General features: G+C 43.2%; 1 protein-coding gene across 6 annotated transcripts in view; it reads left to right on the forward strand.

Moving 5' to 3' along the window:
* Positions 1-336: 336 nt before the first annotated feature.
* Positions 337-18,007, forward strand: part of TMEM94 (transmembrane protein 94) — a 45,122-nt gene continuing 27,451 nt past the window's right edge. For 4 of the 6 annotated variants that reach the window (XM_042865304.1, XM_042865305.1, XM_042865300.1 and 1 more), the window contains exons 1-4: positions 428-531; positions 7,123-7,249; positions 16,627-16,746; positions 17,426-17,553. In XM_042865304.1, the coding sequence (XP_042721238.1) occupies positions 7,226-7,249; positions 16,627-16,746; positions 17,426-17,553 (272 nt within the window). In that variant the 5' untranslated portion in view covers positions 428-531; positions 7,123-7,225. Of the gene's footprint in view, positions 379-427; positions 532-7,122; positions 7,250-16,626; positions 16,747-17,425; positions 17,554-18,007 lie in introns of those variants that run through there. The other 2 variants (XM_042865301.1, XM_042865306.1) reach the window with 2 other exon arrangements.

Raw genomic sequence — 18,007 nt, forward strand, 5'->3', positions numbered from 1 at the left:
TCCGCAGGCAAAGGCAGAGTGAGCCGTCTCTGCCTCACACCAGATTTCCTTTCCGGATTGAGCAACGGTTCAGATTTCTCCTCAGATTACCGGCTCCACGCGCCCGTGCGCTCGCTGCCTCACAGCTCCTTCCTCACTTCCATTCGGTCGGTCGCCCTACGACAAAAGCAGCTTCCGCAGTGGGAGATCAGCACCCTCCCTCCGACACTCACGGGGCAGACGGGCTGTTGTCCCGCTGAGGGAGCCCGGCGCTCGGGGCTCAGCCGCCGCGCCTCAGGGTGACCCGCCGCCAGAGCGTCCTCTTGGCTTCGCGCGCCACTCTGATCTCACCAATCAACGAACGGCGTACGGCCGACCGCGCGGGATCCCACCAATCAGGTACCCGCTTCTTGAGGCAGCCTCGAAACGCCACCGCGGGTCCCCAGCGCCGTGGCGGCCCGCTTTGCCAGTGACCCTGATGGCGGCCCCGGCGGCGCTGGGGGAGGCGAGGAGGGCGAGCGGCTTCCCCGCTGAGGCGGCCCGGTGCGGCTGGTGAGTACAGGCCGAGAGGCGGCGGCTGGGCTCCGTCCCGCCGTGGAGCGAGTTCGGGAGGGCCCGCGCTCCCGCAGCTGGGATTCCCCCTTAGCCCCGGCCCTGTCGGGAGGCCTGAGGAAAGCTCTCCCCAAAGCTCGGGCCGGAGGCTCCCGCGCAGCGCCGTTCCCCTCAGAGGAGCGTTACCTAGCGGCTTATGAAGGAGATGGGAGAGAAAGAAACAAATCGCAGAAAGCTCCGACACGCGGTAGTTCTAAGGCATACCCGGCTGTGCGCTCCTCTCGCAGGTGGGGCTGCAGCCGGGCCCACCCGCACGGAAGGAAGCGCTTCAGTGCCCACCCTCACCTCGGGGCGGCCAGCCGCTGCTCTGCGTCGGGGCTCACGTCTGATAATCGGCTCGTACTTGATAACTAACTGAGTCTTATCAGCACCTAAAGTTACCAGACCGGCAGTGCACGGACCCAGCATTATCCATCTATTCTCCTGAAGCAGCTCCAAGTAGTACAGCTTCCCACACACATACTTTCAAAAAAAGATGAAGCCCATGGCAAAATTGCTTGAAATCCTATTATTTCTTACAGTAATTGTAGAAATGAAGTTCAGAGTGGACAGCACAGTATGCACAAGAAGATGCAATAACATTTACGTTCCAGGTTCCTTAAAAACAAGTTACAGTGTAAACAAACTATTAGCAGCTACTGTACTATGTTAAAGTATACATCTTGTTCAAATGGAGCAGAATTTAAATAACCTGGAAAGCATAGGAGTCACATTTTAAGAAATCTGTATAATACAGACGTACATGCTGCTGGCTTTATACAGGCATCTTGTGCTCTTTCGGTTAGTACTTTTCCTCTGTCATCTTCTATTCAAGCACATCAACACATATTTTTAACTCGAAAACTTTGAATAAGTGTATTGCCAGCACTTTATCTGATGAGAAGATTAAAATATTAGCAGCTTTAGCCTAGGTCCCAGGAACAAATATTGGCAACACAAGCAGAACCTAGAAAACTAAACTTTTCCATTTAGTCTTCATATTACATCTTTATCTGTTGAAATTTGTATTTCTTGGATGTCACCCCTGTTTCAGATACATTCTTGTCAGACTAGCTGCTAGAAGACACAGCAAACACTGCTAAGATCAAACTGCTCAAACAAGAGCCACCCTAGAAGTGAGCGCTTATATACCCCCGTGACTGGGGGAAGCTTGCCGTGAGCCATGGGGGATTGGCCAGAAGACAAGTCCTTTGGTAGGGTTGTCCAAAAACAGAGGCCTGCCTAGGGTGTGAGCATCACCGTCCTACCTGTAGAACAGAGTTTGGTTTGTCACATTTGGATTTTTAACACCTGTAATTATATATGGGACCACTTGTACCTCATGGAGCACTTGGGATCTCTGTCCAGAATACTCGTAAGTGAACAGTGGAAAAAAATTTGCTAGTGAGCCACACACAACTTTTCTGTTCTCTAGTCACAGTAGAACAAGTTAGCTTACTACCATGATTCTAGACACAGTTATTCATCATAAGATTTTAGTGGAACTCATGAAAATAGTAAAATACAAAAGTCTATTGAACTGAACAGTGCATTTTCCACTTAAGAGTAGTATTTTGTTTGAATGAACGTATGCAAGTGATCACCCTAACAGCCTTCAGATGCTGTGCTTATTTTGGGGGAATTCTCAGAAAACATTCTTACCACTATGCTGTTTGTTAATGTTCTACTTTCAAAGAAACAGCATTTCTTCCAACAGCTTTTTAGCAACACCAGATAAAGTATTCACAGGTAGGCCAATAGTCATATACAGAAAGAAGAATGGAACTCACCCAGCTGGTGAATGAGCTCTCTAGCTATGCAGCATTCCTTCCCAGAAAATAGACTGGTCTAAAAGATACCTTCCCTTCAGTGGCTGGCCCCTGGGTCCAACCCTTCTGGTCACATGGGAAGCACAGGTACACATTGCCTGCACTCCCTAGGCCAGCTACACGCCTTCACCAGGTGCTCAATCTCCAGTTCAGTTTGTGACTTGTAACAATTTGCCTACAGTTAAATGTCTCCAAATGACAAACACTGGTGTAAGAACTTTTTTTACTTAGATTTACTGTGAGCAGTTATACAGTCTTATTTATAAAGTGAAATTAAGAGAAAAAGCTATGCTTTTCTCTGTGAGTCAGTGTACATCAGCAAAAAGTTTGCTTAAAGAGCCTATAGATACAACATGGTCTTTTTAATTTTATTTTGGGCTGCTGTGTCTTTGCAGTTTTCAGTCGTTTAAGTGTTTGTTTGATTGAGGTTGTTATAAAATACTGCTTACTGTAATAACCATTGTCACGATGAATGACAGCTATCAGTTTTGCAGTGAATTCTTCATATGTTTGCTGTAAAATGTTTTAGTTGCCATTTAAGATACCATACCACAAAGCAGGTGACATCATCACTCTGCAGAAGCTGGAGAGGCCCTCACAACTTTTTTTTTGGTTGCATTTTTCAATTTCAGTCCTTTAATTGTAAATACTCTTTGTATAATCAATGAATATACAGATGTTAATTATGAAATAAACAAGAGAGTTTGGCTAAGCAGGTTACTATTCCAAGAAGAGAACAGATAGAGAGCTTACCCTTATCCTGGGCTCACTGTAAAACTCCAAAGGAGAGATCTACAGGAAGAGATCCTTTCCTACCGGCAGTCAGCTCTTAAATGAGTGTAGGAGAGTGCAGCCAGGCTCCACCCTTTCCAGCAGCACAGGTGAATTGCCTTCACCTGTGCTCCCATGGCTGACTTAGTGCTTGCCTCAGGCAGTCAGTCAGAGGTTCAGGCCGTGATTCAGCAGTTCCCATACGCTCTTCTTTAAAATCTATTCTTCCCAAGAAAGAAAAACGAAGATAATTAAACTCTTTCAGATATATTGTTCCTCAGCTTGGGGTGGCATCAACTACTGTGGGTAGAGCAAGGTAGACTAAACTACTTTGATCGTTCTTTTGATCAGATCTGTTAATTGCTTATCAAGTCACCAGAGAAAAAAGGAAAAAAGGTGTTCTTTCAGTTGTGTAGCATTTTGTTTTACCCATCTTATCTTTCAAGTAAATTGGTACTCTCACTGAGGATATTTACTTGAGATAAAGACTGGTGTGCCAAAGCTATGCCTTCCTTCCCTACTCCTTCCTTGTAGCTCAGCTCTTGCTTTAAGACACCAACGTTCTTTGGAACAAGTCTAATGCACAGGTTCTTTGCTGAAGAAATAGGAAAGGAGTCTGAGATCTTTTTTCCTTTTGAAAGTTCTCAGCAAGTACTATCTCTCCAAAAGCATACTTTCAGTTGGAAGACAAATTTTAAAGTGAATTTCAAGTTTAACCTTGCTCCTGAGTCAAGGTAGAATAGATCTCTCTCTACTTCCTGTCACCTAGCAAGGGGAGTGAAGCCTGTGTGAAATGCACTTCTGATTCTTCACAGCCATGTACAAATGAGACGTTTGGCCACTACTGAGTTGATAATACTTAGCACATATACAACACCAATTTAGAGGATTCACCTTACAAATACTCATACGCTTACTTCACAGTTTCTCTCTGATGCAGATATGTATATCCGTATCAGTAATATGAGGTTATTGAGGCAAAGATTGTTTAGCTGGTCCAAATTTTTACAAGTTTTTTTTTTTTTTGCAAGCCAATACTGAAGCTAAGAAGTGTTGCTGCCAGCTCCCTTCTGTGTTCTCAGTGGGTCTCACATCAGTTGACACTATCACTTTATGCATCTCTGAGAACCCATATGCCAGCAAATGTGCCAGTGTTGCAAATTAGCAGACAGACATCAGCTCCTCATGAGTAGGAAGTCCGTATGTTTCTGCTGATAGCAAAACAATGGGCTCTATCTAAGCCATGTTTTCCTAAGGCAGCTGCTTTTTTGATTATTATAGGTTCCCTCTTGTTTCTGTTCTTGATGATGGATTGGAATTCTGTTATTGAGGAATTCATTTTTGATAGTTTCACTGAATATGAAGATGTATTCAGTTTCCCCACCATATTTTATAGTCTGTTCTAGAGAATCAGTGATTGAATGCTGTGGGGAAAATTAAGTCGATTTGCTTTTCTCCCTAAAGACTCCTCGAATGTGCTTTTTTTTCCAAGTGTCTGTAGGGGAGAGTTAGAGTGAATGAATGCACATCTCTGCACAGCTGTACACTGTACATTGCCTGCAGAATGCATAAACTGCTTCAGCTCCTTATTGTGTGAAGCCATTTTCTGGGTGTTTGCAAGACCTCTGTGATGCGTATGAGGTTTTAGTTGCTATGGCATTTGCAAACAACCTTGGAGAATATTTATTCTGGTCAAGTACGTTTTTGAAAGAAAGCTTGCAAGTCACAGTTTACATGGCTTCAATACCAATTCTAGTGTAGAAATTTAGGAAGGATATTTCTCACTATGGTTTGTCTTCTCCTTTAGCATCACTTGACCTGAAGCTAATTTTGGAGAAGCCCTGAGCACATGTGATGATGAAGCATGCATTGCTCGGATTGCTTTTACAAGCTCTTAGTATATCGCTCATTTTAACAGGTTTTGATTTTATCTAGATAAGAATTATCTTTCTAACTAGTCTGTCCTTTTTAGCACTTGTGCTTTGTATGCTGCTTCCTAGCACTGAAGGACTTCAGGGTGGTATTCGTAAGCATGCAAATGATATGCCTTGAACTTTAAGGAATGGCGTGCTTTGCATTCAAGATCACGTTTCAGTTTAGTGCTTAAATCAGAATGTCATTTGCTGTAGTGCAGCAAATCCTGCCTCCTGCCCAACTGTCTCCCTGCATGGCCCCTACTGCTGCTAGCGATACAGCACCAAGAACAAACAGCTGAAGATGGTTTTACTTGCTCTGCTGTTGTGCCTGTGGCTTCCCAGTTGCCTGGTCATGTCACTGATAATTATGATTCTGAAGTGCAGATCCAGAGAGAAAGACAGGCATGTAATTTTTTGTTTGAATGTGTAAGGACAAGGCACACAAACCCCTTGGTAGATCTAATGAATCTTCTGTTGGGGATGGGGTAAAAAAAAAGAATCCTGGATTTATTTCTTAGCCCTCTCATTGTTAGTGGCCATCTTCTCCATCTTAAAATCATCTCATCTTGCCTTGCCTTATATAGAAATGATGCTCAAGTTAAAAATGGGATACTGATGCTCTAAGCTGCTGCGTACAAACATGCAGAGTTGCGTTTTCCTCCTTCCAACTCCCAGCACTCTTTGTCAGCTTTGCTCCTGTAACTTTATCTGATCCTCTCTTTGCAGTTGCTGATTGGCCTGACTGGGATACAGTGTGCCTGAAAATAGCTCTGTTCCCTTGATGTGTGCATATTGACAAGAGTCACAGAACAGAGTAGAGCAGAGTCCAGACTTGTGGCAGATGGCAGATAGAAAACTGCACTTGCAGACATTAGTTTCTGTACTGTAAGCAGTTCTTTGATAAGCAGAATACTAAATACTTGCTGCTTCTCAGAATGCAGGGGCAGTACTTGCCTGCAAGAGAGGATATTTATATCTAACTTCAGCATGGCAGTAGTGGCCTTCTGAGTAAGCTTTGGATGCCTTTTATTTTCCTTGAAATTATGTAGCACCACGGTATTCAGAAAGTATTGTAGAATCATATCATAGAATCATAGGATGGATGGGTTGAAGGGACCCTTAAGATCATCTAGTTCCAATCCCTTTTGCTATGGGAGCAGGGGCACCTCGTGCTAGATGAGGTTGCTCAAAGCCCCATCCAGCCTGGAAGATTTTTTGAACGCTTCCAGGCAGGGAGCATCCACAACATCTCTGGGCAATCTCTGGTGAGACATTCTGTTCCAGTGTCTCACCACCATCACAGTAAAGTTTCTTTCTAATATGTGGTCTAAATCTATACTCTTCCAGTTCAAAACTATTTCCAATTTTCGTGTTGTACGTGCCATTACAAAAAGTCCCTCCTGAGATTTTCTGTAGGCCCCCTTCAGGTACTGGAATGCTGCTATAAATTCTCCCCATGGAGAGGCGTGCTATGGGAGATCAAGGAGCATATTGTCTAGAAAAAGTTGGGAGCTCCAGAGCTGCTTCCTTCAGCTAGAGTCAATTCTGCTTTAATTCTGCTGGAGTTCCCGTGTGCTACAATAAAAATGGTCTAGTTACTAGCAGCATAACTCTATCAAAGATTGGGAATGCTTTTCTGCAAATAGAAGAATCATTACTGCAGGCTTCATTAGAGCTTAGCTGGATAAAGCTCCCAGTTGATAAGAAAAGCAAGACAAATAGCTATGGGTAGCAGCTTGCTCCAACACCTGGCAGAATCCAGAGTCTGGTCAGCTTTTTCTGGGGACTTGCCTGACAGTCTGTCAGGGTTTCAGCAATGCTCTCACCCTGAGGCACAGAGAACTTAATTCATCTCCTGTTTCCAGTTAAATGGGATCAATTCTGAGTAAAGAGGGAGATGCTGTACTGTCAAAAGCACTTTTCCAATCCCCAGTTCTCCTTTTAAAAAATCATTTGAATTATGTGACTTCCATTACTTTCTTGTCCTAAAGGCAGTGATATTGGGAAATTAACTGCTTCCCCTTCTATTTCCACAGATGGTGATGTGGTAAATATAACCAAGCTCATCTCTACCTAGGAGACATTCTTCCCTGAAAAGCAATCCTCTCTTACTGGACATGCTTACAGAATTGCGTAGCCATGGACCTCAAAGAGAAGTGTCAGGTAGGTGTCCTGATAAGAATCATGCCTAACCTAAACGTTGAGTCTTTCATTATTTTCAGCCAAGACTGACCACTTGGTGTTGTTGTGTGACAATATAATCCATGGTTAATACAAAAATTGAGACTTCTGTCACCTTGACACTCATCGAGATGTACTCACTTGCCTCAGTAGGAAAGGTCTGCTGCGAGGTTGTCCAGCAATGGCAGAGTGCTGTTCCGTAAGAATCACCTCCATTGTTATATCCCATTGATCAACATTCAGTGTGGTGAGATCTAGGTATCTTCAAGTGGTGAACAGATCTGTGAGTAGGGCTTTCAAGATACAGTGTTGTGATTTTTTCATGCACTCACAAGTCAGCTGTGGATTTTAATGGCTTTTCAGTTTTGTTTTAGGAAATGTCAGTTAACCCAGGTAATGCATTTGGGAAATTCAGTTCTGTTTGATGGATTTACACATGGCTTGGCCTGGCAGAGGCCAGAAATTGTTTCCCCACAGAACTACTTAAATATGTTGAGTTGCTAGGGTGCGAATACTCACTTTTCAATCAGTACCCTTTACAGAGAGTCTCAGTGAAGGTGAGAGACTGAATAGCTTACAGAAACAACTCTAATGCCTAGAACAAGTCCTCTTTAGGCTGAGACTGAAGCACCATGGTGGAACAACATAGATGAAGTATATCATAGAATCGGGAAATCATAGAATGGCTTGGGTTGGGAAGGACCTCAAGGATCATCCAGTTCCAAACCCCCTGCCAGAGGCGGGGTTGCCAGCTGCTGGATCAAGCAGTAGATCAGGTTGCCTAGGCCCCATCCAGCCCGGCCTTGAGCACCTCCAGGGATGGGGCACCCACAATATCTCTGGGCAACCTGTTCCAGCACCTCACCACCTTCTCAGTGAAAAACTTTCTCCTCTAAATCTCCCCTCCTTTATTTGAAAACCATTTCCACTTGCCCTATCGCTACACATGTGAAAAGTTGATATCACTCCTGTTTATAATCTCCCTTTAGATATTGGAAGGCCATAAAGATGTCTTTCTGCACCCTTCTCTTCTCCAGACTGAACAAGCCCAGCTTGCTCAGCCTGTCTTCACAGGAGAGGTGCTCCAGCGCTCTGATCATACTCATGGCTCTCCACTGGACCCTTTCTAAAAGCTCCACATCTTTCCTGTGTTGGGGGTCCCAGATCTGGACCCAGTACTCCAGATGGTGCCTCACAGGGGCAGAGAGTAAGGGGGACGATCACCTCCCTTGTCCTGGCCACTGCTCTTCTGATGCAGACCAGGATACAGCTACTCTCAAGTTCTTCTCCCTATCTGTATGTGTATCTGGGGTTGTCCTGACTTGAGTGCAACACCTTCACTTGGCTTTGTTGAACCTCATTAAGTTTACACAGCCCCACCTTTTGAGTTTGGATGGCATCCCTTCCTCCTGTTATATCAACTGCAAAACTCAACTTGGTGTTGTCCACAGACTTGCCAGGAGTGTACTTGATCCCATCACCTGTGTCATTGATAAACATGTTAGAGAGTACCAGACCCAAGACAGACCCCTCAGGGTCACCACTCATCAGCACCCTTTGCCTGGACATGAAGTCATTTACCACAATCCTCTGTCTTTGACCACCCAGCCAATTCCTTTTCCACCAAATAGTTCTGCCTTTAAGTCCATACCTCTCCAATTTAGAGATAAGGATGTGGTATGGGACCATGTCAGAGGCCTTGCTCTGTTACTGACAAGTTGCTTTATTCACATTCATTTAAGTCTCCAGAAGATGCAGAGCCACAAGAAGCACTAAGTTGGAAAGGGGCTGATACATGTATGGTATGTGAGGATTTGCCCAGTATTGTAGTTAGTGTTCCTTTTTTTCTCCCTTACTTTTTTTAGTTTGTGACAAACTGAGTAGGTGAATATAGTGAAAAGAGTATGTAAGAAAAAAATGTACCATTAGGACATTTTGTTCTTTTCTGCAATTAAAAATTGTTGTCTAGGAAACAAAGTACTCCACAGAACTATGAAGAATATCTTTTTCCTTTTTTCTCCTCCTGCTCTGTAGTGAATTGACATTAAATATGGTGGCTGCTTCCTTTCAAGATTTGAGAGCTTTGTGAGATGACATACCAAAGTATAACTCAGTGCCAACATGAAGATGATAACTCATTCTTTCAGGAATTGTCTTAGATCAACGTTGCATCTATTATCAATATGGAGACCTACAATCACTGTATTTCTGGCTTTAAGCAAAGAATATAAAGTGTGTCTATTTAGGCATCTGATTCTCAAGTGAGGAGAGGAAGTAAAGATTTTGGCTAGGACTGGTAGGCAAGTCCTGACACCTGCATGTGGTGTTCAGAGCTGCACAATATGCTGAGACTGGAAGTCTTTGCAGTAAATGCCTGTTCCATTTTATACAGATTGGCTATAATCCTTGGCAAGCTATTGACATGGTTCCAGTTCTTCACCCTTTTCTATGTGGAAGGAAATCATTGATGTAATGATTGCCTTGCAAAACTGGGTAGCTTGGAGAGAATCAGGACAGTACTGAAGCAGGAGCTATATAAAAACCCACTTAGAAAGATGTTTACTTCCAACAACAAAAAGGAAGCAATTCCTGCAAAATATGAGAATGAGAGAAAGTTCATTCCTTCCTTGCCTCCAAAGGCCTTTTCATTACCTGTCATTGCACTCAGCCCTTCCCTGTCTGCACTATTTCTTCACCTCTCTGTGGCACTGAACAGCTGGCAGTAAGCGGTGAGCCCCAGACATGATTATGGCTATGAAGAATCTCTGTGCACCTTTTGGTTTAGATAGGGTGGTGCAGGATGTGTGAATGCTATTGGGGCATTTGCTGTTTTCTCTATGTCTTAGTTTCAGTTGGGACTCTGGAGAATACAATTCCATCCTGGCTGAAACTAAGACACACTATCAACAGGAAAAGAGGGCAGGAACACCTCAGACTGGACCTGTAGCCATCCTATTTATTTTTAAGTTGAGCTTGAATTCAAAGCTATGGAGTCCCCTGGATGATTCTCCTAGAGTTACATAGGGAAATCAGCATTCCTGGGGCTCTCTGTCTCTTACCTGTTTTTTGTCCCTTGGCTGCTTAGGTGTTCCTTCTTCTATAGTATATTTTACAGCACTTTCTCCCATCTGATTTGCCATCTGTTTTTCTAGAGAGCCCTGTCTGTCGGCATCAGCCCTTACTATGCGTGCATATGCATCTCTACAGACAGGGAATTCTAGGGATCTGAGGGATTCTAGCTGAATCAACTCTGATGAAGGACCATTCTTTCAGATGTCTGGGGCTATGGGCAAACTTCCTTCTGTCTCTGTCTTTTTCCCTTTCTCTCCTCCATCCCCCACCCCCATCCACCGCCTCCTTGCTTGATCTGCAGCGTGACTGAAACAGGCTGAATTAATCAGCAGACTGGTGCTTCACTCTGCTGCTTCTGTCTCATTCTCTGCAGTGCTGGGCTGCGCACAGTCTTTCTCTCTCTCCTTCTCTGCTCTCATTTTTGGAGAGCAGCAGCAGTGCAAGTTGCTGTATAAGTGGCTCAGGAGTGTAGGCCAGATGCTCTTTAAGCAGGCTGATTTCTGGATCACCCACCAAGGCAAATGCTGCAAAGTAAGTTTCTCTCAATGTTTAAATTCAAAATGGCTTTCCCTCTCTCCTTCCCTAGCCTGCATCTTGCCTGATGTGAAAAGCTGATGTGAATAAGCTCTGCATGAAATGCTTGGAGGTTTTGAGGAAAGACGTTATAGCAGGACATGAAGCAGTGAAGATTTTTAGCAAGGGAATGGCTTTGTTGTTGGAGGGGTTGGTAAGAGAAGCCTTGTTTTAAATCACAGGTTTAATTGTAGGACCAATGGGAGGGGGCAGAGATGAATTTAGCACCTGCTTTGCTACTCCTCTACCTTTTGACTTAAATTTGTCTGTTTCTTCTGTGTGCTTTGATCTGTGGCTGTTGAACATCAGTATTCCTTTTAAACATGTTTTGTGGTGCATCTGCCAGGCTATATAGTACTTTTAGTCCTCAGAGTCTTCAGATAAAAAGTGGTGGTGGGAAAGAAACTAATGGGAAGACGAAATAATTGCTGAAGTTCTGTGAATTTCTGAACATTTGAATTTCTGAACTTGTCTGAGAGAGGAGATTAACATCCTCTGGAATAAGCTCTGCATTGGCGTAAAGCACCATAGTGTGCATCAAAAACAGAATAAATAAATACGGAGCCGTAACTGATCTCTGAGCTTCAAGGCACTGCATAAACTCTGCCTCATCCTGACAGCAGCCTGGTGGAGCAAGGAACTGTGGCTGGGAATGTGCTGCTGCAAACAGGACCAAAGGAACGGACAAGCAAAGGTGCAATTCAAAACAGTTGTACTGCTAAGCTGCTACTATCTGAGGGAGAAAGAAAGCACTGAGCTTTGCATTACCCATGTAGAAAGGTTGATTGTGCCTGTTGGCATCTTACTCTGTGCTTCACAGAGGGCATAAAATTTGAATGTCATTGTGTGCTATGAAATGGACTCTGTTCCAAGCAAAATGTAGCCAATTAGTGCTGCACTGGCCACATATCAGAGATTGTTGCTTCTGCTGCTCTGTTTCTTTGCAGTGTAAGTCTACAGGTGATGAGCAGCAGAGAGCTTTTAAAGCAGCTTCCCCAGGGAAGCCCCCCAGGCACTCAGTTACCATGCTGTGGGGCCTCATTTGTCCTGGGGTGGGGGGTTCTGGGCTGCCTTTCATACTGATGCTGCAGATAGAGGAAGGAGACAGTTGTTGACTGTTCTCTGTCCATTAATCTGGGCACTGCTTTGCAGAAGACTTAGCTTTTTTCATTTTATTTGAGACCACCAACAGTTAAGCTGTGGCTGCCAGGTTCTTATCAGGTGACAAGTTTTAATAGCTGTGTTCATTTGTGCCTTCTGGTACCTTTCCCTGTATGTCCAGTCCTAAAGACAGTAGTTCCCATAGAGCTACGATGTGCTTAGTGGAGCTGCCTGAATTATGCAAATATCAACATGCATTTCTTCTTTTCTGTGCTTTCCAGTAGTGTTCAATAGAGTTGGTGAATATTATAGTTTCACGTACATACGGCTGGTAGGGAGTTAATAGTCCCATTGTAGAGACAAGAAACTAAAGCACAGAAGAGCTTTAGATTTTCCTCGTCATGCAGAAATCTATGGCAGAAGCAGAATCCAGCTGTTGCTGACAGCCCAGATTCTCAGTGAAGAGATTGTCCTTCATTATTACGTCTGGAGTGGAAATAGGTAAGGGTAGAAGCTTTATATGTTTTGGGTCACTTGGCAAGCGCGCTTGTGGAATCAGGATAGATCTCTTTTTAAAAGTAACTGGGTGAACACCAACAAAGACAAAACACGTAACTGAGACCAAGGATGTAGGTAACAACGGGGAAACCTTTGCCTAGAGTGGCTATCTCCTAGCTTTGCTGGTACATCTGTCATGCTACAGATATCTATATCTGCATATATATATAATAACCATTATTATAGATATTATTATAGATAGCCTGAGCACTAACTCAGCAGCCGCACTTAGACAGAGCTGTAGCACACTGAAGTATGACTTACTTTAGAACAAAAATAAATCACTCTCTAGCACTATCTTGCTGTAAGAAATGTTGCCTGAAGAAATGGTGTGCTTTTGTGTATATGGTCTGCCATCCCCTTTGATTGGACAAAAAAAAGTGCACCGTGGGTGTACGGGAACTGCTGAGTCATGGCCTGAACCTCTGATTGTTCACCTGAGGCGAGCCACGAATCAGCCACAGAAGCACAGGTGAAGGCAATTCACCTGTGCTGCCGGAAGAGGTGGAGCCTGGCTGCACCCCTCCTAGACCTATTGAAGAGCTGGCTACTAGTGGGGAAGGATCTCTTCCGGAGATTGCCTCTTCTGGTGTTTTGTGGGTGAGCTCAGCATAAGGGTAAGCCTTCCATTTATTCTCTCTTGTTATCTTAATCTACTTCGTCTCTTTTGTTTATTTTGTGATTGTAACATCTTAATATCCATTGATTATACACTGCATTGTATTGTGCCTTGTTATAAGCAAGAATCTGACTTTATGTTATGCAAATGTATCTGGTGAAGTTGTTTCTTTTCATGTGTTTTTGAAGCTGTGAATAACACTTGTATTTCATGAGGTGTAATCAATGAATTAGATTAATAGCGTGAAAAATATAACTGTTAAATTAAAAAATGTGTTCTTGTTTCTGCTAGAGCAATGCAAAATAGCTCTCAGAAAAAGGAAGAAGATTCTCTTGCACAGTTTCCTGCCTCCAACTGTTGAAATCTGAGAAGCAGTTGAGTCAAAGTGTTGAAAAAGGGGACTTAGTGTATGCATCCTGGAGAGAGGGAAAGAATCTGACAGCTTCCTAGTAGGAGCTTTCCATACCACTCTGAATCAGAGAGGTGGAATTGCAATCTATGAAAACTGAACCCTCTAGCAAATCTTCTGATTCCTATTCACTTATTTTTTTTTAACAGCCTTTTTAAAGGCAATTATGTTGAAATGCACTGTAATCTTGTTGAGAAGCTTTATTCTGCAAGAACCAAATCCACAGAGGACAAAATGTATCTACCGCTGTGTAAGGTTGAATAAGTGTACATGCCTATAGAGGTAGTGGAAAGAGTGAGTTTTATAATGCAGAACGTATATTTGTGCTCCAGTATTTTTTAACAAATGTTTGGCACATATTCAACATCACATATTATATAAATACTGATACAGTTAATAAATATGCTACTGTGGATGTGTGATGGCTGCATGAAAATAAGAGGAATTCAGGATACTAATGCAGGAAGCAGACATGACTAGGTGGCGATGCTCAGGAATAACTTGTCATTGTAAGAGAAAATGCAGATAATAAACAGCATTTTCCTATACGCAACCTGAAAGCATGAGGAAGAGAAAGGAAACCTTTTTGCTCTGAGGCAGGCAAGGCTGTTGAAACAAACTCCTGGATTTGGTATTTGGCAACTGATATCCCTATGTCAAACTACGGAGGGAGAAAGCAACACTAAGTCTATTGATACTGCTCCACTTCTAGTTCTGAGCTGCTTCTGGTTTCTTCCCTGGAGAGCCAAACCTACGGTTTTCTGAGTTAGCACAGGCAGCTCACTAACAATATTACAGTGTTTGTTTACCTGGCTCTATTTGCTTACTTTATCATAAACTCCATGTTTTAAGTGTCAAGATGGGTGTTTAAAAATCTTTATTCTTCCTCCTCATCATCCCTTCCAGACTTTGTTCTTTCTTACCTACTGCATCTTCTTTCCTTGACCGATCCTACGGCAAAACCATAACACCTGTGTTAAGACTGGAGCAGGTGTGCAAATGTTTCAGGAAACTTCTTGGTTCCCTCTGAATTTGCTCCCTTCTCTTAATTGCTCCCTACTATGATGTGACGCTTTCTAGGAGTACATCCCTGTATTAAATGTTGTCATTAAGCACAGGTTTCCTCACATTTCTTCTGTACTGGTTGGGATCAACTCAGTGGTGTTTAAGCAGCTCTTGCTTTTTGGTTAAAGTCCCCCTATTGCTGCATTTCAGTTTCCACCTTATTTATCTGACTTCTTTCTCACTGTTGGAAAGAAAGGGTAAATGTTTTTCTGAGTGCTTTGCTGTGCCCCAGTCAGCTAGCAGTCAGGAGAGAGAGAACGTGGTTGATGCTTACTCTGTGTTGCTCTCAGGCACTCCTGCTTGCAGCACCCCCATGGTGCCATGGTGTGCCTGTTGCCAGTTTGCTGCCTGCCATCTTCTCCCTCGGGAGTCTTTAGGCGAATTCTATGTTTAGTCCTGTGCTGCTGATACCTGAGCTGCTTCCAAGAACAATACAGAACTGCTTCCTCAATTCCTAAAAGTGACACGGAGAATGAAAACTAAGCAGGTTTATTTTTATTTCTAAAAAATTGCAGCTAAAGCAGCACTACTAGACTGCGTGGCCAGAATTTGCTGTTTCAAATTGTACCTGATAAGTTGGGGGGGGGAAGGGAGAGGTGAATGGCTGGATATTATTTTAAAGAGCAGCTATCAGCCATTTCTTGACACTGCTGTTACAGTTTTTGATTGAGTCATCAGAGCAAATGGATTCAAAGTGCAAGGTTAATTTCTAGTAGAAGTTCATCAACAAAAACACTTATTCATGGAACACGAAGAAAAGTGCAAACCAGAGTTGAGATGCATTTGCAGAACTGGATGTCTGTGCATATAGCTGAACAGCAGAGAGCTGGGAAGAGCTTGTGACTGCAGTAGCGGGAAAAGCCGCAGATCCCACCTGAACTGTATTTGCTAGAATATGTGTCACGCTAGTGGGAGCTGAGGGAAGCTTCCTGCCTGCTTTGTGTTTAGTAGGTCTGTACTCTGTAAACAGCATGATACACCTGAGCACTGCTAATGTGGAGGATATTCTGTTCACTGTCACGTTAAGGGTATTTCTATTAAAGCATGAAATGCAAACGAGAAATTCTATTGTGCGGTACCATGGTATTCGCAGCAGCCATCTGCCTGCTTTTCCTTGATTAACTTTCAGTGATCTGGTAGTCCCAGTACCTCTCAGCAGTCTCGGATTTGAAAGGAAGGTAAATGCTTGTGTTCTTATCCTGGAAACTCAAGCATTTGCCCTACTTTCGTGATAATCAGAAACTTATGGCAGTGCTGCCCAAATAGCTCTCCCTTGGGTTGCGTCCTTTCAGGCTCTTGCCTCTTTACTGAATAATGAAGGAGTAGTAGTTTGGACTGCATATGCTCCCTTCAAGCCAGAATGCCTCACCTGTATGTTCTCACAATTCAGCACTAAAGACTCCAGTGCTTTCTCTTGTAAAAGGATTTGTTGATGCTGGAATAATCTCTTCCTGAACCTTTGAGTGGCCTAGCACTTAAATCTGGGAGATTTTGTAGCCACTGAAGCAGAGTACAGAACTAAAATTTGTAATTAGCAGTTGTAGAAACTGGACCCCTCTTTTTTAGCACTGCAGGTATTCTACTGCTTAGTTGTTAGTTATGTTAGCAAAATCTATCCCATATCAATAAAATTTCAGTGTAACCATCTGCGTTCTGTTGTCTCTATAAGCTGATACTAGTTCAGGTGTCTGTAACCTCAGAACTGAGCAGTCTTTCTTAGTATTGTCCCCAGTCACTGCTAAGAAGAACATTGTTTTGCAGAAATGGCTTGGTGTATGACTATATAGGTACTATAATTTCAGCCAGCAGTCACTAGAAGAGAGATGATTTCAGAGAAATGAATAATCAAACTGGTTGTGATGAGTGTGAGGCATTCACAGTAGGGTGCTCAGTTAGCCACCAGAAACAAGCTGAAAAGGAAAATAGGAAAGTACTAAACAGTTTGTTTTTCTGGCACTTCAGGATGAGATGACCTCAGGTTTGGGCCTTACCACAAAGAAAGCTCTTATGATCTTGAGAGACCAGTTGACAACACTGCTGGAGGGACATCAGAAGGAACGGAAAAAAGTGACTTCATGGAAGGTAAGACACCAAGCAGCATTAGGTTTTGCTCATTTTCCCCTTTTCAAAGCAAAGTGGAGGATTAACTGAAAGTTGGCTGCATTTCCTCTTTGCAGCAGCAGCAGTCAAAGTTTCCAGGTTTAGAGCTGCCAAAGTCTTTGGGAACAAAGCGAGGAATTACCTAGGGGTACATTTCTCAGCACTTCTCTTGTGGCTGCTGGTGTTCTTCAGGAGCTTAGCTTCAACTACTAAGGATCTAACATCTTCTAGAGCCACTAATGGCAGTGTGTGCGGGAGAGCCATATTAAGTGGAGAGAAAGAGAAGTGGAACTCAACGGTCTTCCCTTGTCCTCCGTGTTTATCTGGTACATGCATTGAATACAAAGTCCTAGTGTTTATTCATGCTACTTAAAGATATTTCTTTCTAGATAGTGACAGTGGAGTAGCCTGGCACAGAAGTCTCTTCATTCTTCGGAGCAGGACTAAAGATAGCAATGCACACCCAGACTCCCCAGCTGAACAATCTTTAGTGCTGTAGCATTTGCATAGCTGATCTAGGATGCTCTGTTTAATTCTAAAGGGATTTACAAAGTTGTGTTCACCTTGGAGTGTCTGTTAATGCTGCCTTTATCTTTCCTCTACTTTTTTTAATATCTAGCTTTGTATTTTATAAATGCTTTCTGCTGCTTTCCTTTTGTAGGAGGCATGGAGAAGCAGTTTTTTGTACCATGGTAACCGTTGCTCCTGTTTCCACTGGCCTGGTGCATCTCTGATGCTTCTGGCAGTGGTGTTGCTGCTCTGTTGCTCTGGGAGCCAGCCACAGGGAAAGTAAGCAAAAAATCATTTACTGGTTGACTGAAGCAAACGATAATTTTGCATCCTCTTGATTCTGTGTATGGCTGACGTATCATCATTGTCCCTCATTCTGTGTAATCGTGAACATGTTCTGGTAATCCTGTCCCTCTCCCTTCCACAAAACTTCAACTAACTTAATTCTACTTCTAATCTACCCATAGAGCATCTTGTGGAGAGAATGAGATTTTCTTTCTACAGTTTTCCTAGAACTTAAAAAATCCTGAGATGTTAGAATTGTTCAGGAGAATTTTGAAACTAGAGAAGTTAGTGACTCATAAAAGAAACTACTTTATGGTTACAAGAACCGTAACATGCTTGACTGTATTTGTAAGGGTGTTTTTTAATTGAGACAGGTCTTTTCAAACTTCCCTGGTTCTTGAAGCGGTGTGGTTGTGGCTTCTCTGCTTTTCTTTTTTAAACATGAGTC

Source organism: Lagopus leucura, unplaced genomic scaffold (genome assembly GCF_019238085.1).
Source record: "Lagopus leucura isolate 7727_CA_CO unplaced genomic scaffold, USGS_WTPT01 Super-Scaffold_797, whole genome shotgun sequence".
In the NCBI taxonomy this organism is placed as follows: Eukaryota; Metazoa; Chordata; class Aves; order Galliformes; family Phasianidae; genus Lagopus; species Lagopus leucura.